This window comes from Salvelinus fontinalis, chromosome 22 (genome assembly GCF_029448725.1).
Source record: "Salvelinus fontinalis isolate EN_2023a chromosome 22, ASM2944872v1, whole genome shotgun sequence".
In the NCBI taxonomy this organism is placed as follows: Eukaryota; Metazoa; Chordata; class Actinopteri; order Salmoniformes; family Salmonidae; genus Salvelinus; species Salvelinus fontinalis.
In genome coordinates this window covers 17,297,266-17,315,064 of record NC_074686.1, presented here as the reverse complement: position 1 = coordinate 17,315,064, position 17,799 = coordinate 17,297,266, and the positions used below count along the sequence as shown (strand labels likewise).

General features: G+C 46.6%; 1 protein-coding gene across 1 annotated transcript; it reads left to right on the top strand.

The window, feature by feature from the left end:
• The first annotated feature begins 12,846 nt into the window (after window positions 1-12,846).
• Window positions 12,847-17,135, top strand: LOC129819484 (mucin-2-like). The gene is made up of 9 exons (XM_055875787.1): window positions 12,847-13,646; window positions 13,821-13,876; window positions 13,967-14,031; window positions 14,345-14,355; window positions 14,567-14,631; window positions 14,693-14,842; window positions 14,978-15,447; window positions 15,659-15,675; window positions 17,027-17,135. Exons 1-9 carry the CDS (start codon window positions 12,847-12,849, stop codon window positions 17,133-17,135), a joined length of 1,743 nt encoding a protein of 580 aa, XP_055731762.1.
• Window positions 17,136-17,799: the final 664 nt, after the last annotated feature.

Genomic DNA, 17,799 nt, shown 5'->3' with positions numbered 1-17,799 from the left:
ACGACAACTGCAGCTCCTACTACAACCACTGTAGCTCCTATGGCCACAACAACTGCAGCAGTTCCTACAACAACAACTGAAGCTGCTTCCACAAGCACTACAGCAACCCTTACTGCAACCACAACTGAAGCTTCTTCTACAACAACAACAGCACCTACAACATCCCCTTCGACAAGTGCAGCTCCTACTACAACCACCGTAGCTCCTACGGCCACTACAACTACAGCAGCTCCTACAGCAACAACTGAAGCTGCTTCCACAAGCACTACTGCAGCCCCTACTGCAATCATGACTGAAGCTTCTTCTACAACAACTATAGTACCTACGAACACATCCCCTTCGACAACTGCAGCTCCTACGACAACAACTGCAGCTCCTACAACGCCAATCACAACTGCAGGTACAACTACCATTTTAACTCATACGACAACCACAACTGCAGCTCCTACTACAACAACTATAGCTGCTTACACAGCCACTACTGCAATCCCTACTGCAACCACAACTGAAGCTTCTTCCACCACCACAGCTGCAGCCGCTACTGCAACCACAACTGAAGCTTCTTCTACAACAACTATAGAACCTACGACAACCACAACAACATCTCTTTCGACAACTGCAGCTTCTACAACAACAAAAGTAACTCCTACAACGCCAATCACAACTGCAGCCACTACTGCAACCACAAGTGGAGCTTCTTCTACAACAACTATAGCACCTATGACAACCACAACAACTTCCCCTTCAACAACTGTAGCTCCTACTACAACAACTGCAGCTCCTAATACAGCGCCAATCACAACAGCAGTTCCTACTACCATTTTAACTCCTACAGCAACCACAACAGCAGCTAGTCCAACATCTGTAGCCGCTACAACCACTGCAACTGCAGCAGGTCCAACAACAGCAACTGTAGCTGCTTCCTCAACCACTACAGCAGCCCCTACTGTGACCAGAAATGAAGATCCTTCTACAATTACCACAACAACATCCCCTACGACAACTGCAGCTCCTACTACAATCACTGTAGCTCCTACGGCCACAACAACTGCAGCAGTTCCTACAACAACAACTGAAGCTGCTTCCACAAGCACTACAGCAACCCTTACTGCAACCACAACTGAAGCTTCTTCTACAACAACAATAGCACCTACAACATCCCCTTCGACAAGTGCAGCTCCTACTACAACCACCGTAGCTCCTACGGCCGCTACAACTACAACTGAAGCTGCTTCCACAAGCACTACTGCAGCCCCTACTGCAATCATGACTGAAGCTTCTTCTACAACAACTATAGTACCTACGAACACATCCCCTTCGACAACTGCAGCTCCTACGACAACAACTGCAGCTCCTACAACGCCAATCACAACTGCAGGTACAACTACCATTTTAACTCATACGACAACCACAACTGCAGCTCCTACTACAACAACTGTAGCTGCTTACACAACCACTACTGCATTCCCTACTGCAACCACAACTGTAGCTTCTTCCACCACCACAGCTGCAGCCGATACAGCAACTGAAGCTTCTTCTACAACAACTATAGCACCTACGACAACCACAACAACATCCCCTTTGAACACTGCAGCTCCTACTACAACAACAGTAACTCCTACAACACCAATCACAACTGCAGCTACAACTACCATTTTAACTCCTGCGACAACAACAACTGCAGCTCCTACTACAACAACTGTAGCTGCTTACACAGCCACTACTGCAATCCCTACTGCAACCACAACTGAAGCTTCTTCCACAACCACAGCTGCACCCCTTACTGCAACCACAAGTGAAGCTTCTTCTACAACAACTATAGAACCTACGACAACCACAACAACATCTCTTTCGACAACTGCAGCTCCTACAACAACAAAAGTAACTCCTACAACGCCAATCACAACTGCAGCCACTACTGCAACCACAAGTGAAGCTTCTTCTACAACAACTATAGCACCTATGACAACCACAACAACTTCCCCTTCGACAACTGTAGCTCCTACTACAACAACTGCAGCTCCTACTACAACGCCAATCACAACAGCAGGTCCTACTACCATTTTAACTCCTACAGCAACCACAACAGCAGCTAGTCCAACATCTGTAGCCGCTACAACCACTGCAACTGCAGCAGGTCCAACAACAGCAACTGTAGCTGCTTCCTCAACCACTAAAGCAGCCCCTACTGTGACCAGAAATGAAGATCCTTCTACAATAACCACAACAACATCCCCTACGACAACTGCAGCTCCTACTACAACCACTGTAGCTCCTACGGCCACAACAACTGCAGCAGTTCCTACAACAACAACTGAAGCTGCTTCCACAAGCACTACAGCAACCCTTACTGCAACCACAACTGAAGCTTCTTCTACAACAACAATAGCACCTACAACATCCCCTTCGACAAGTGCAGCTCCTACTACAAACACCATAGCTCCTACGGCCACTACAACTACAGCAGCTCCTACAACTACAACTGAAGCTGTTTCCACAAGCACTACTGCAATCATGACTGAAGCTTCTTCTACAACAACTATAGTACCTACGAACACATCCCCTTCGACAACTGCAGCTCTTACGACAACAACTGCAGCACCTACAACGCCAATCAAAACTGCAGGTACAACTACCATTTTAACTCAAACGACAACCACAACTGCAGCTCCTACTACAACAACTGTAGCTGCTTACACAGCCACTACTGCAATCCCTACTGCAACCACAACTGAAGCTTCTTCCACCACCACAGCTGCAGCCGCTACTGCAACCACAACTGAAGCTTCTTCTACAACAACTATAGAACCTACGACAACCACAACAACATCTCTTTCGACAACTGCAGCTGCTACAACAACAAAAGTAACTCCTACAACGCCAATCACAACTGCAGCCACTACTGCAACCACAAGTGAAGCTTCTTCTCCAACAACTATAGCACCTATAACAACCACAACAACTTCCCCTTCGACAACTGTAGCTCCTACTACCACAACTGCAGCTCCTACTACAACGCCAATCACAACAGCAGGTCCTACTACCATTATAACTCCTACAGCAACCACAACAGCAGCTAGTCCAATATCTGTAGCCGCTACAACCACTGCAACTGCAGCAGCTCCAACAACAGCAACTGTAGCTGCTTCCTCAACCACTACAGCAGCCCCTACTGTGACCAGAAATGAAGATCCTTCTACAATAACCACAACAACATCCCCTACGACAACTGCAGCTCCTGCTACAACCACTGTAGCTCCTACGGCCACAACAACTACAGCAGTTCCTACAACAACAACTGAAGCTGCTTCCACAAGCACTACAGCAACCCTTACTGCAACCACAACTGAAGCTTCTTCTACAACAACAATAGCACCTACAACATCCCTTTCGACAAGTGCAGCTCCTACTACAACCACCGTAGCTCCTACGGCCACTACAACTACAACTGAAGCTGCTTCCACAAGCACTACTGCAGCCCCTACTGCAATCATGACTGATGCTTCTTCTACAACAACTATAGTACCTACGAACACATCCCCTTCGACAACTGCAGCTCCTACGACAACAACTGCAGCTCCTACAACGCCAATCACAACTGCAGGTACAACTACCATTTTAACTCATACGACAACCACAACTGCAGCTCCTACTACAACAACTGAAGCTGCTTCCACAAGCACTACAGCAACCCTTACTGCAACCACAACTGAAGCTTCTTCTACAACAACAATAGCACCTACAACATCCCCTTTGACAAGTGCAGCTCCTACTACAACCACCGTAGCTCCTACAGCCACTACAACTGCAGCAGCTCCTACAACAACAACTGAAGCTGTTTCCACAAGCACTACTGCAGCCCCTACTGCAATCACAACTGAAGCTTCTTCTACAACAACAATAGCACCTACAACATCCCCTTCGACAACTGCAGCTCCTACTACAACCACCATAGCTCCTACGGCCACTACAACTACAGCAGCTCCTACAACTACAACTGAAGCTGTTTCCACAAGCACTACTGCAGCCCCTACTGCAATCATGACTGAAGCTTCTTCTACAACAACTATAGTACCTACGAACACATCCCCTTCGACAACTGCAGCTCCTACGACAACAACTACAGCTCCTACAACGCCAATCACAACTGCAGGTACAACTACCATTTTAACTCATACGACAACCACAACTGCAGCTCCTACTACAACAACTGAAGCTGCTTCCACAAGCACTACAGCAACCCTTACTGCAACCACAACTGAAGCTTCTTCTACAACAACAATAGCACGTACAACATCCCCTTTGACAAGTGCAGCTCCTACTACAACCACCGTAGCTCCTACAGCCACTACAACTGCAGCAGCTCCTACAACAACAACTGAAGCTGTTTCCACAAGCACTACTGCAGCCACTACTGCAATCATAACTGAAGCTTCTTCTATAACAACTATAGCACCTACGAACACATCCCCTTCGACAACTGCAGCTCCTACGACAACAACTGCAGCTCCTACTACAACAACTGTAGCTGCTTACACAACCACTACTGCATTCCCTACTGCAACCACAACTGTAGCTTCTTCCACCACCACAGCTGCAGCCGATACAGCAACTGAAGCTTCTCCTACAACAACTATAGCACCTACGACAACCACAACAACATCCCCTTTGAACACTGCAGCTCCTACTACAACAACTGTAGCTGCTTACACAGCCACTACTGCAATCCCTACTGCAACCACAACTGAAGCTTCTTCCACCACCACAGCTGCAGCCGCTACTGCAACCACAACTGAAGCTTCTTCTACAACAACTATAGAACCTACGACAACCACAACAACATCTCTTTCGACAACTGCAGCTCCTACAACAACAAAAGTAACTCCTACAACGCCAATCACAACTGCAGCTACTACTGCAACCACAAGTGAAGCTTCTTCTACAACAACTATAGCACCTATGACAACCACAACAACTTCCCCTTCGACAACTGTAGCTCCTACTACAACAACTGCAGCTCCTACTACAACGCCAATCACAACAGCAGGTCCTACTACCATTTTAACTCCTACAGCAACCACAACAGCAGCTAGTCCAACATCTGTAGCCGCTACAACCACTGCAACTGCAGCAGGTCCAACAACAGCAACTGTAGCTGCTTCCTCAACCACTACAGCAGCCCCTACTGTGACCAGAAATGAAGATCCTTCTACAATAACCACAACAACATCCCCTACGACAACTGCAGCTCCTACTACAACCACTGTAGCTCCTACGGCCACAACAACTACAGCAGTTCCTACAACAACAACTGAAGCTGCTTCCACAAGCACTACAGCAACCCTTACTGCAACCACAACTGAAGCCTCTTCTACAACAACAATAGCACCTACAACATCCCCTTCGACAAGTGCAGCTCCTACTACAACCACCGTAGCTCCTACGGCCACTACAACTACAACTGAAGCTGCTTCCACAAGCACTACTGCAGCCCCTACTGCAATCATGACTGAAGCTTCTTCTACAACAACTATAGTACCTACGAACACATCCCCTTCGACAACTGCAGCTCCTACGACAACAACTGCAGCTCCTACTACAACAACTGTAGCTGCTTACACAACCACTACTGCATTCCCTACTGCAACCACAACTGTAGCTTCTTCCACCACCACAGCTGCAGCCGATACAGCAACTGAAGCTTCTCCTACAACAACTATAGCACCTACGACAACCACGACAACATCCCCTTTGAACACTGCAGCTCCTACTACAACAACTGTAGCTGCTTACACAGCCACTACTGCAATCCCTACTGCAACCACAACTGAAGCTTCTTCCACCACCACAGCTGCAGCCGCTACTGCAACCACAACTGAAGCTTCTTCTACAACAACTATAGAACCTACGACAACCACAACAACATCTCTTTCGACAACTGCAGCTCCTACAACAACAAAAGTAACTCCTACAACGCCAATCACAACTGCAGCTACTACTGCAACCACAAGTGAAGCTTCTTCTACAACAACTATAGCACCTATGACAACCACAACAACTTCCCCTTCGACAACTGTAGCTCCTACTACAACAACTGCAGCTCCTACTACAACGCCAATCACAACAGCAGGTCCTACTACCATTTTAACTCCTACAGCAACCACAACAGCAGCTAGTCCAACATCTGTAGCCGCTACAACCACTGCAACTGCAGCAGGTCCAACAACAGCAACTGTAGCTGCTTCCTCAACCACTACAGCAGCCCCTACTGTGACCAGAAAGGAAGATCCTTCTACAATAACCACAACAACATCCCCTACGACAACTGCAGCTCCTACTACAACCACTGTAGCTCCTACGGCCACTACAACTGCAGCAGCTCCTACAACAACAACTGAAGCTGCTTCCACAAGCACTACAGCAACCCTTACTGCAACCACAACTGAAGCTTCTTCTACAACAACAAAAGCACCTACAACATCCCCTTCGACAAGTGCAGCTCCTACTACAACCACCATAGCTCCTACGGCCACTACAACTACAGCAGCTCCTACAACTACAACTGAAGCTATTTCCACAAGCACTACTGCAGCCCCTACTGCAATCATGACTGAAGCTTCTTCTACAACAACTATAGTACCTACGAACACATCCCCTTCGACAACTGCAGCTCCTACGACAACAACTGCAGCTCCTACAACGCCAATCACAACTGCAGGTACAACTACCATTTTAACTCATACGACAACCACAACTGCAGCTCCTACTACAACAATTGAAGCTGCTTCCACAAGCACTACAGCAACCCTTACTGCAACCACAACTGAAGCTTCTTCTACAACAACAATAGCACCTACAACATCCCCTTTGACAAGTGCAGCTCCTACTACAACCACCGTAGCTCCTACAGCCACTACAACTGCAGCAGCTCCTACAACAACAACTGAAGCTGTTTCCACAAGCACTACTGCACCCCCTACTTCAATCATAACTGAAGCTTCTTCTATAACAACTATAGCACCTACGAACACATCCCCTTCGACAACTGCAGCTCCTACGACAACAACTGCAGCTCCTACAACGCCAATCACAACTGCAGGTACAACTACCATTTTAACTCATACGACAACCACAACTGCAGCTCCTACTACAACAAATGTAGCTGCTTACACAACCACTACTGCATTCCCTACTGCAACCACAACTGTAGCTTCTTCCACCACCACAGCTGCAGCCGATACAGCAACTGAACCTTCTCCTACAACAACTATAGCACCTACGACAACCACAACAACATCCCCTTTGAACACTGCAGCTCCTACTACAACAACTGTAGCTGCTTACACAGCCACTACTGCAATCCCTACTGCAACCACAACTGAAGCTTCTTCCACCACCACAGCTGCAGCCGCTACTGCAACCACAACTGAAGCTTCTTCTACAACAACTATAGAACCTACGACAACCACAACAACATCTCTTTCGACAACTGCAGCTCCTACAACAACAAAAGTAACTCCTACAACGCCAATCACAACTGCAGCTACTACTGCAACCACAAGTGAAGCTTCTTCTACAACAACTATAGCACCTATGACAACCACAACAACTTCCCCTTCGACAACTGTAGCTCCTACTACAACAACTGCAGCTCCTACTACAACGCCAATCACAACAGCAGGTCCTACTACCATTTTAACTCCTACAGCAACCACAACAGCAGCTAGTCCAACATCTGTAGCCGCTACAACCACTGCAACTGCAGCAGGTCCAACAACAGCAACTGTAGCTGCTTCCTCAACCACTACAGCAGCCCCTACTGTGACAATAAATGAAGATACTTCAACAATAACCACAACAACATCCCGTACGACAACTGCAGCTCCTACTACAACCACTGTAGCTCCTACGGCCACAACATCTGCAGCAGTTCCTACAACAACAACTGAAGCTGCTTCCACAAGCACTACAGCAACCCTTACTGCAACCACAACTGAAGCTTCTTCTACAACAACAATAGCACCTACAACATCCCCTTTGACAAGTGCAGCTCCTACTACAACCACCATAGCTCCTACGGCCACTACAACTACAGCAGCTCCTACAACTACAACTGAAGCTATTTCCACAAGCACTACTGCAGCCCCTACTGCAATCATGACTGAAGCTTCTTCTACAACAACTATAGTACCTACGAACACATCCCCTTCGACAACTGCAGCTCCTACGACAACAACTGCAGCTCCTACAACGCCAATCACAACTGCAGGTACAACTACCATTTTAACTCATACGACAACCAAAACTGCAGCTCCTACTACAACAATTGAAGCTGCTTCCACAAGCAGTACAGCAACCCTTACTGCAACCACAACTGAAGCTTCTTCTACAACAACAATAGCACCTACAACATCCCCTTTGACAAGTGCAGCTCCTACTACAACCACCGTAGCTCCTACAGCCACTACAATTGCAGCAGCTCCTACAACAACAACTGAAGCTGTTTCCACAAGCACTACTGCACCCCCTACTGCAATCATAACTGAAGCTTCTTCTATAACAACTATAGCACCTACGAACACATCCCCTTCGACAACTGCAGCTCCTACGACAACAACTGCAGCTCCTACAACGCCAATCACAACTGCAGGTACAACTACCATTTTAACTCATACGACAACCACAACTGCAGCTCCTACTACAACAACTGTAGCTGCTTACACAACCACTACTGCATTCCCTACTGCAACCACAACTGTAGCTTCTTCCACCACCACAGCTGCAGCCGATACAGCAACTGAAGCTTCTCCTACAACAACTATAGCACCTACGACAACCACAACAACATCCCCTTTGAACACTGCAGCTCCTACTACAACAACTGTAGCTGCTTACACAGCCACTACTGCAATCCCTACTGCAACCACAACTGAAGCTTCTTCCACCACCACAGCTGCAGCCGCTACTGCAACCACAACTGAAGCATCTTCTACAACAACTATAGAACCTACGACAACCACAACAACATCTCTTTCGACAACTGCAGCTCCTACAACAACAAAAGTAACTCCTACAACGCCAATCACAACTGCAGCTACTACTGCAACCACAAGTGAAGCTTCTTCTACAACAACTATAGCACCTATGACAACCACAACAACTTCCCCTTCGACAACTGTAGCTCCTACTACAACAACTGCAGCTCCTACTACAACGCCAATCACAACAGCAGGTCCTACTACCATTTTAATTCCTACAGCAACCACAACAGCAGCTAGTCCAACATCTGTAGCCGCTACAACCACTGCAACTGCAGCAGGTCCAACAACAGCAACTGTAGCTGCTTCCTCAACCACTACAGCAGCCCCTACTGTGACCAGAAATGAAGATCCTTCTACAATAACCACAACAACATCCCCTACGACAACTGCAGCTCCTACTACAACCACTGTAGCTCCTACGGCCACAACATCTGCAGCAGTTCCTACAACAACAACTGAAGCTGCTTCCACAAGCACTACAGCAACCCTTACTGCAACCACAACTGAAGCTTCTTCTACAACAACAATAGCACCTACAACATCCCCTTTGACAAGTGCAGCTCCTACTACAACCACCATAGCTCCTACGGCCACTACAACTACAGCAGCTCCTACAACTACAACTGAAGCTATTTCCACAAGCACTACTGCAGCCCCTACTGCAATCATGACTGAAGCTTCTTCTACAACAACTATAGTACCTACGAACACATCCCCTTCGACAACTGCAGCTCCTACGACAACAACTGCAGCTCCTACAACGCCAATCACAACTGCAGGTACAACTACCATTTTAACTCATACGACAACCACAACTGCAGCTCCTACTACAACAATTGAAGCTGCTTCCACAAGCAGTACAGCAACCCTTACTGCAACCACAACTGAAGCTTCTTCTACAACAACAATAGCACCTACAACATCCCCTTTGACAAGTGCAGCTCCTACTACAACCACCGTAGCTCCTACAGCCACTACAATTGCAGCAGCTCCTACAACAACAACTGAAGCTGTTTCCACAAGCACTACTGCACCCCCTACTGCAATCATAACTGAAGCTTCTTCTATAACAACTATAGCACCTACGAACACATCCCCTTCGACAACTGCAGCTCCTACGACAACAACTGCAGCTCCTACAACGCCAATCACAACTGCAGGTACAACTACCATTTTAACTCATACGACAACCACAACTGCAGCTCCTACTACAACAACTGTAACTCCTACAACACCAATCACAACTGCAGCTACAACTATCATTTTAACTCCTGCGACAACAACAACTGCAGCTCCTACTACAACAACTGTAGCTGAATACACAGCCACTACTGCAATCACAACTGTAGCTCCTACGGCCACAACAACTGCAGCAGTTCCTACAACAACAACTGAAGCTGCTTCCACAAGCACTACAGTAACCCTTACTGCAACCACAACTGCAGCTCCTACTACAACAACAATAGCACCTACAACATCCCTTTCGACAAGTGCAGCTCCTACTACAACCACCGTAGCTCCTACGGCCACTACAACTGCAGCAGCTCCTACAACAACAACTGAAGCTGTTTCCACAAGCACTACTGCAGCCCATACTGCAATCATGACTGAAGCTTCTTCTACAACAACTATAGTACCTACGAACACATCCCCTTTGACAACTGCGGCTCCTACGACAACAACTGCAGCTCCTACGACAACAACTGCAGCTCCTACAACGCCAATCATAACTGCTGGTACAACTACCATTTTAACTCATATGACAACCACAACTGCAGCTCCTACTACAACAACTGTAGCTGCTTACACAGCCACTACTGCATTCCCTACTGCAACCACAACTGAAGCTTCTTCCACCACCACAGCTGCAGCCGCTACTGCAACCACAACTGAAGCTTCTTCTACAACAATTATAGAACCTATGACAACCACAACAACTTCCCCTTCGACAACTGTAGCTCCTACTACAACAACTGCAGCACCTACTACAACGCCAATCACAACAGCAGGTCCTACTACCATTTTAACTCCTACAGCAACCACAACAGCAGCTAGTCCAACATCTGTAGCCGCTACAACCACTGCAACTGCAGCAGCTCAAACAACAGCAACTGTAGCTGCTTCCTCAACCACTACAGCAGCCCCTACTGTGACCAGAAATGAAGATCCTTCTACAATAACCACAACAACATCCCCTACGACAACTGCAGCTCCTACTACAACAACTGAAGCTGCTTCCACAAGCACTACAGCAATCCTTACTGCAACCACAACTGAAGGTTCTTCTACAACAACAATAGCACCTACAGCACCCCCTTCGACAAGTGCAGCTCCTACTACAACCACCGTAGCTCCTACGACAACAACTGTAGCTCCTACAATGCCAATCACAACTGCAGGTCCTACTACCATTTTAACTCCTACAGCAACCACAACAACCTCCCCTTCGACATCTGCAGCTCCTACTACAACAACTGCAGCTCCTACGGCCACAACAACTACAGCAGTTCCTACTACAACAACTGTAGCTGCTTACACAACCACTACTGCATTCCTTACTGCAACCACAACTGAAGCTTCTTCTAAAACAACTATAGCACCTACGACAACATCCCCTTCGACAACTGCAGCTCCTACTACAACAAATGTAGCTCCTACGGCCATTAAAACTGCAGCATCTCCTACAACAACAACTGAAGCTGCTTCCACAAGCCCTACCGAAGCCCCTACAGCAACCAGAACTGAAGATCCTTCTACAATAACCACAACAACATCCCCTACGATAACTGCAGCTCCTACTGCTACAACTGTAGCTCCTACGGCCACTACAAATGCAGCAGCACTTACAACAACAACTGTAGCTGCTTCCACAACCACGACTGCAATCCCTACTGCAACCACAACTGAAGCTTCTACTACAGCAACTGTAGCAACTACGACAACCACAAAAACAATCCCTTCGACAACTGCAGCTTCTAATGTAACCACTGTAGCACCTGCAAAGTCAATCACAAATGCAGGTCCTACTACCATTTTAACTCCTACGACAACCACAACAGCAGCTCCTACTACAACAACTGAAGCTGCTTCCACAAGCCCTACCGAAGCCCCTACAGCAACCAGAACTGAAGATCCTTCTACAATAACCACAACAACATCCCCTACGATAACTGCAGCTCCTACTGCTACAACTGTAGCTCCAACAACCTCAACAACTGCAGCACCTACTACGTCGTTCACAACTGCAGCTCCTACCTCAACAGCTGTAGCTGAATCCACAACCACTACTGCATCCGCTACTGCAACCACAACTGAAGCTCCTTCTACAACAACTGTATTACCTATGACAACCACAACAACATACCCAATGACAACTGCAGCTCCTACTACAACAACTCTAGCTCCTACAACGCCAATCACAACTGCAGGTCCTATAACCATTCTAACTCCTACGACAACCACAAATGTAGCTCCTAAAACTACTACATCAATCATAACTGCAGGTCCTACCAGCATTTTAAAACCTACGACAACCACAACTAAAGTTCCTACAGAAATTTCAACAGTACCCCAGATGACCACTACAAACGCAGCACCTACTACGTCAATCACAACTGCAGGTCCTACTACCATTTTAACTCCTACGACAACTACAACTGAACCTCCTACAGAAATCACAACTGTAGCTCATATGACCCCCACAATTGCAGATTCTATTACAACAACTTTAGCTCTTACGACGACTACAACTGTAGCAGCTCCTATAACAAAAACTGTAGCTGCTTCCACAACTGCAGCACCTACTATGTCAATTACAACTGCAGGTCCTGCTACCATTTTACCTCCTACGACAACCACAACTGTAGCTAATACAGAAAACACAACTGTAGCTCCTATAACCCCCACAATTGCAACTTCTACTTCAACAACTGGAGCTCCCACAACTACTACAACTGCACCATCCCCTACAACCACAAATGTATCTGTTTCCACAACTACTACTGCATCCCCTACTGCAACAACAACTGAAGCTCCTTCTACAACAACTGTAGCATCTACGACATCAGAAACAACATTCCCTACAACAACTGTAGCTCCAACTACATCAGTCACAACTAGAGGTCCTACAGAAACCACAACAACAGCTCCAACGACCACTACAAATGCAGAACCTACTACGTCATCCTCAACTGCAGGTCCTACTACCATTTTACCTCCTACGACAACCACAACTGAAGCTAATACAGAAATCACAACTGTTGCTCCTATGACCCACACAACTGCAACTCCTACTACAACAACTCTAGCTCCTACAACCTCTACAAGTTTAGCACCCACTACTTCATTCACAACTGCAGGTCCTACTACCATTTCACGCCCTACGACAACCACAACTGAAGCTAATACAGGAAGCACAGCAACAGCTCCTATGACCAGTACAACTGCAGCACCTACTATGTCAATCTCAACTGCAGGTCATATTACCATTTTGACTCCTACGACAACCACAACTGAAGGTCCTACAGACAGCACAACTGTAGCTCCTATGACCCCCACAAATGCAGCTTCTACTACAACAACTTTAGCTCCTACAACCACTACAACATCACCTACGACACCTGCATATCCAAATACAACAACTGCAGCTCTTACAGCAGCTACTACAATAACTGTAGCTCCTACAACCACGACAGCACCTACTACGTCAATGATAACTGCAGGTCCTACTACCATTTTAACTGCTACGACAACCACAACTATAGCTCCTGCTACAACAACTGAAGCTCCAACAACCTCTACAACTGCAGCACCTACTACGTCATTCACAACTGCAGGTCCTACTACCATTTTACCTCCTACGACAAACACAACTGAAGTTAATAAAGAAATCACAACTGTAGCTCCTATGACCCACACAATTGCAGCTTCTACTTCAACAACTGCAGCTCCCACGGCCACTACAACTGCAGCAGCTCACACAACAACAACTGTAGCTGCTTCCACAACTACTACTGCATCCACAACTGAAGCTCCTTCTACAACAACTGTAGCACCTACGACATCAGCATCAACATTCACTACAACATCTACAGCTAATACTACAACAACTGTAGCTCCTACAATGCCAATGACAACTGCAGCTCCTACCACCAATTTCCCTCATTCGACAACCATAACTGTATCACCTACGACAATCACAACAACATCCACTACAACAACTGCAGCACCTACTACGTCAATCACAACTGCAGGTCCTACTACCATTTTAACTCCAACGACAACCACAACTGAAGCTCCTACAGACATCACAACTGTAGCTCTTATGCCCCCCACAATTGCAACTTCAACTACAACTGTAGCATCACCTACAACAACAACTGCAGATGCTTCCACAACCACAAGTGCAGCACCTACTACATCAATCACAACTGCAGGTCCTACTACAATTTTACCTCTTACGACAACCACAACTGAAGCTCCTACAGAAATAACAACAGTAGCTTCTATGACCCCCACAATTGCAGATTCTACTTCAACAACTGTAGCTCCCACAACCACTACAACTGCAGCAGCTCCTACAACAACAACTGTAGCTGCTTCCACAACTACTACTGCAACAACAACTGAAGCTCCTTCTACAACAACTGTAGCACCAACGACATCAGCAACAACAGTCCCTATGACAACTGCAGCTAATACTTCAACTGTAGCTCCTACAATGCCAATCACAACTGCAGCAACAACTCTTGCTCCTACAACCTCTACAACTTCAGCACCCAATACGTCATTCACAACTGCAGGTCCTACTACCATTTTACCTCCTACTACAACCACAACTGAAGCAAATACAGAAATCACAACTGTAGCTCCATCAACACCAATCACAACTGCAGGTCCTACAACCATATTAAATCCTACGACAACCACAAGTGTAGCTCCTACAGCAACCACAACAGCACCTACAACGCCAATCAATTCTGCAGGTCCTACTACCATTTTAACTCCTACGACAAGCACAACTGAAGCTCCTTCAGAAGTCACAACTGTAGCTCCTTTGACACCCACAATTGCAGCTTCCACTTCAACAACTGTAGCTCCCACGACCACTACTGGAGCTGCTTCCACAACTACTACAGCAGCCCCTACTGCAACCACAACTAAAGCTCCTTCTACACCAACGACATCAGCAACAACAGTCCCTACGACAACTGCAGCTAATACTTCAACTGCAGCTCCTACCACCAATTTACCTCATTCGACAACCACAACTGTATCACCTACGACAATCACAACAACATCCACTACAACAACTGCAGCACCTACTACGTCAATCACAACTGCAGGTCCTACTACCATTTTAACTCCAACGACAACCACAACTGAAGCTCCTACAGACATCACAACTGTAGCTCTTATGCCCCCCACAATTGCAACTTCAACTACAACTGTAGCATCACCTACAACAACAACTGCAGATGCTTCCACAACCACAAGTGCAGCACCTACTACATCAATCACAACTGCAGGTCCTACTACAATTTTACCTCTTACGACAACCACAAGTGTAGCTCCTACAGAAATCACAACAGTTGCTTCTATGACCCCCACAATTGCAGATTCTACTTCAACAACTGTAGCTCTCACAACCACTACAACTGCAGCAGCTCCTACAACAACAACTGTAGCTGCTTCCACAACTACTACTGCTGCCCCTACTGCAACAACAACTGAAGCTCCTTCTACAACAACTGTAGCACCAACGACATCAGCAACAACAGTCCCTATGACAACTGCAGCTAATACTTCAACTGTAGCTCCTACAATGCCAATCACAACTGCAGCAACAACTCTTGCTCCTACAACCTCTACAACTTCAGCACCCAATACGTCATTCACAACTGCAGGTCCTACTACCATTTTACCTCCTACGACAACCACAACTGAAGCAAATACAGAAATCACAACTGTAGCTCCATCAACACCAATAACAACTGCAGGTCCTACAACCATATTAACTCCTACGACAACCACAAGTGTAGCTCCTACAGCAACCACAACAGCACCTACAACGCCAATCAATTCTGCAGGTCCTACTACCATTTTACCTCCTACGACAACCATAACTGAGGCTAATACAGAACTCACAACTGTAGCTCCTATGACCCCTGCAATTGCAGCTTCAAATACAACAACTGTAGCCCCTACGACCACAACAACTGCAGCAGCTCCTATAACAACAACTGTAGCTGCTTCCACAATTACTACTGCAGTCCCTACTGCAACCACAACTGAAGCTCCTTCTACAGCAACGACATCAGCAACAACAGTCGCTACGACAACTGCAGCTAATACTTCAACTGTAGCTCCTACAATGCCAACGGCAACTGTAGCTCCTACCACCAATTTACCTCATTCGACAACCTCAACTGTATCACCTACGACAATCACAACAACATCCACCACAACAACTGCAGCACCTACTACGTCAATCTCAACTGCAGGTCCTACTACCATTTTACCTCCTACGACAACCATAACTGAGGCTAATACAGAACTCACAACTGTAGCTCCTATGACCTCTGCAATTGCAGCTTCAAATACAACAACTGTAGCTCCTACAACCACAACAACTGCAGCAGCTCCTAAAACAACAACTGTAGATGCTTCCACAAACAAAACAGCAGCACCTACTACGTCAATCACAACTGCAGGTCCTACTACCATTTTAACTCCAACGACAACCACAACTGAAGCTCCTACAGACATTACAACTGTAGCTCTTATGCCCCCCACAATTGCAACTTCAACTACAACTGTAGCATCACCTACAACAACAACTGTAGATGCTTCCACAACCACAGGTGCAGCACCTACTACATCAATCACAACTGCAGGTCCTACTACCATTTTAACTCCTACGACAAGCACAACTGAAGCTCCTTCAGAAGTCACAACTGTAGCTCCTTTGACCCCCACAATTGCAGCTTCTACTTCAACAACTGTAGCTCCCACGACAACTGCAGCATCACCTACAACAACAACTGCAGATGCTTCCACAACTACTACTGCAGCCCCTACTGCAACCACAACTGAAGCTCCTTCTGCACCAACGACATCAGCAACAACAGTCCCTACGACAACTGCAGCTAATACTTCAACTGTAGCTTCTACAATGCCAATGACAACTGCAGCTCCTACCATCAATTTACCTCATTCGACAACCACAACTGTATCACCTACGACAATCACAACAACATCCACTACAACAACTGCAGCTCCTACAATGTCAATCTCAACTGCAGGTCCTACTACCATTTTACCTCCTAGGACAACCACAACTGAAGCAAATACAGACATCACAACTGTAGCTCCATCAACACCAATCACAACTGCAGGTCCTACAACCATATTAACTCCTACGACAACCACAAGTGTAGCTCCTACAGCAACCACAACAGCACCTGCAACGCCAATCAATTCTGCAGGTCCTACTACCATTTTACCTCCTACGACAACCACAACTGAGGCTAATACAGAAATCACAACTGTAGCTCCTATGACCTCTGCAATTGCAGCTTCAAATACAACAACTGTAGCTCCTACAACCACAACAACTGCAGCAGCTCCTAAAACAACAACTGTAGATGCTTCCACAAACAAAACAGCAGCACCTACTACGTCAATCACAACTGCAGGTCCTACTACCATTTTAACTCCAACGACAACCACAACTGAAGCTCCTACAGACATTACAACT

Excerpts from the sequence above, each read along its gene's own strand:
- LOC129819484 (XM_055875787.1), top strand. The coding sequence starts at position 12,847 with ATGTCAATTACAACTGCAGGTCCTGCTACCATTTTACCTCCTACGACA. Across the intron at positions 13,647-13,820 it reads GCTCCTACAACCACTACAAC|TGAAGCTCCAACAACCTCTA; the intron begins ATCACCTACGAC and ends TGCTACAACAAC. Across the intron at positions 14,843-14,977 it reads TACGTCATTCACAACTGCAG|CTCCTACAGCAACCACAACA; the intron begins GTCCTACTACCA and ends CCACAAGTGTAG.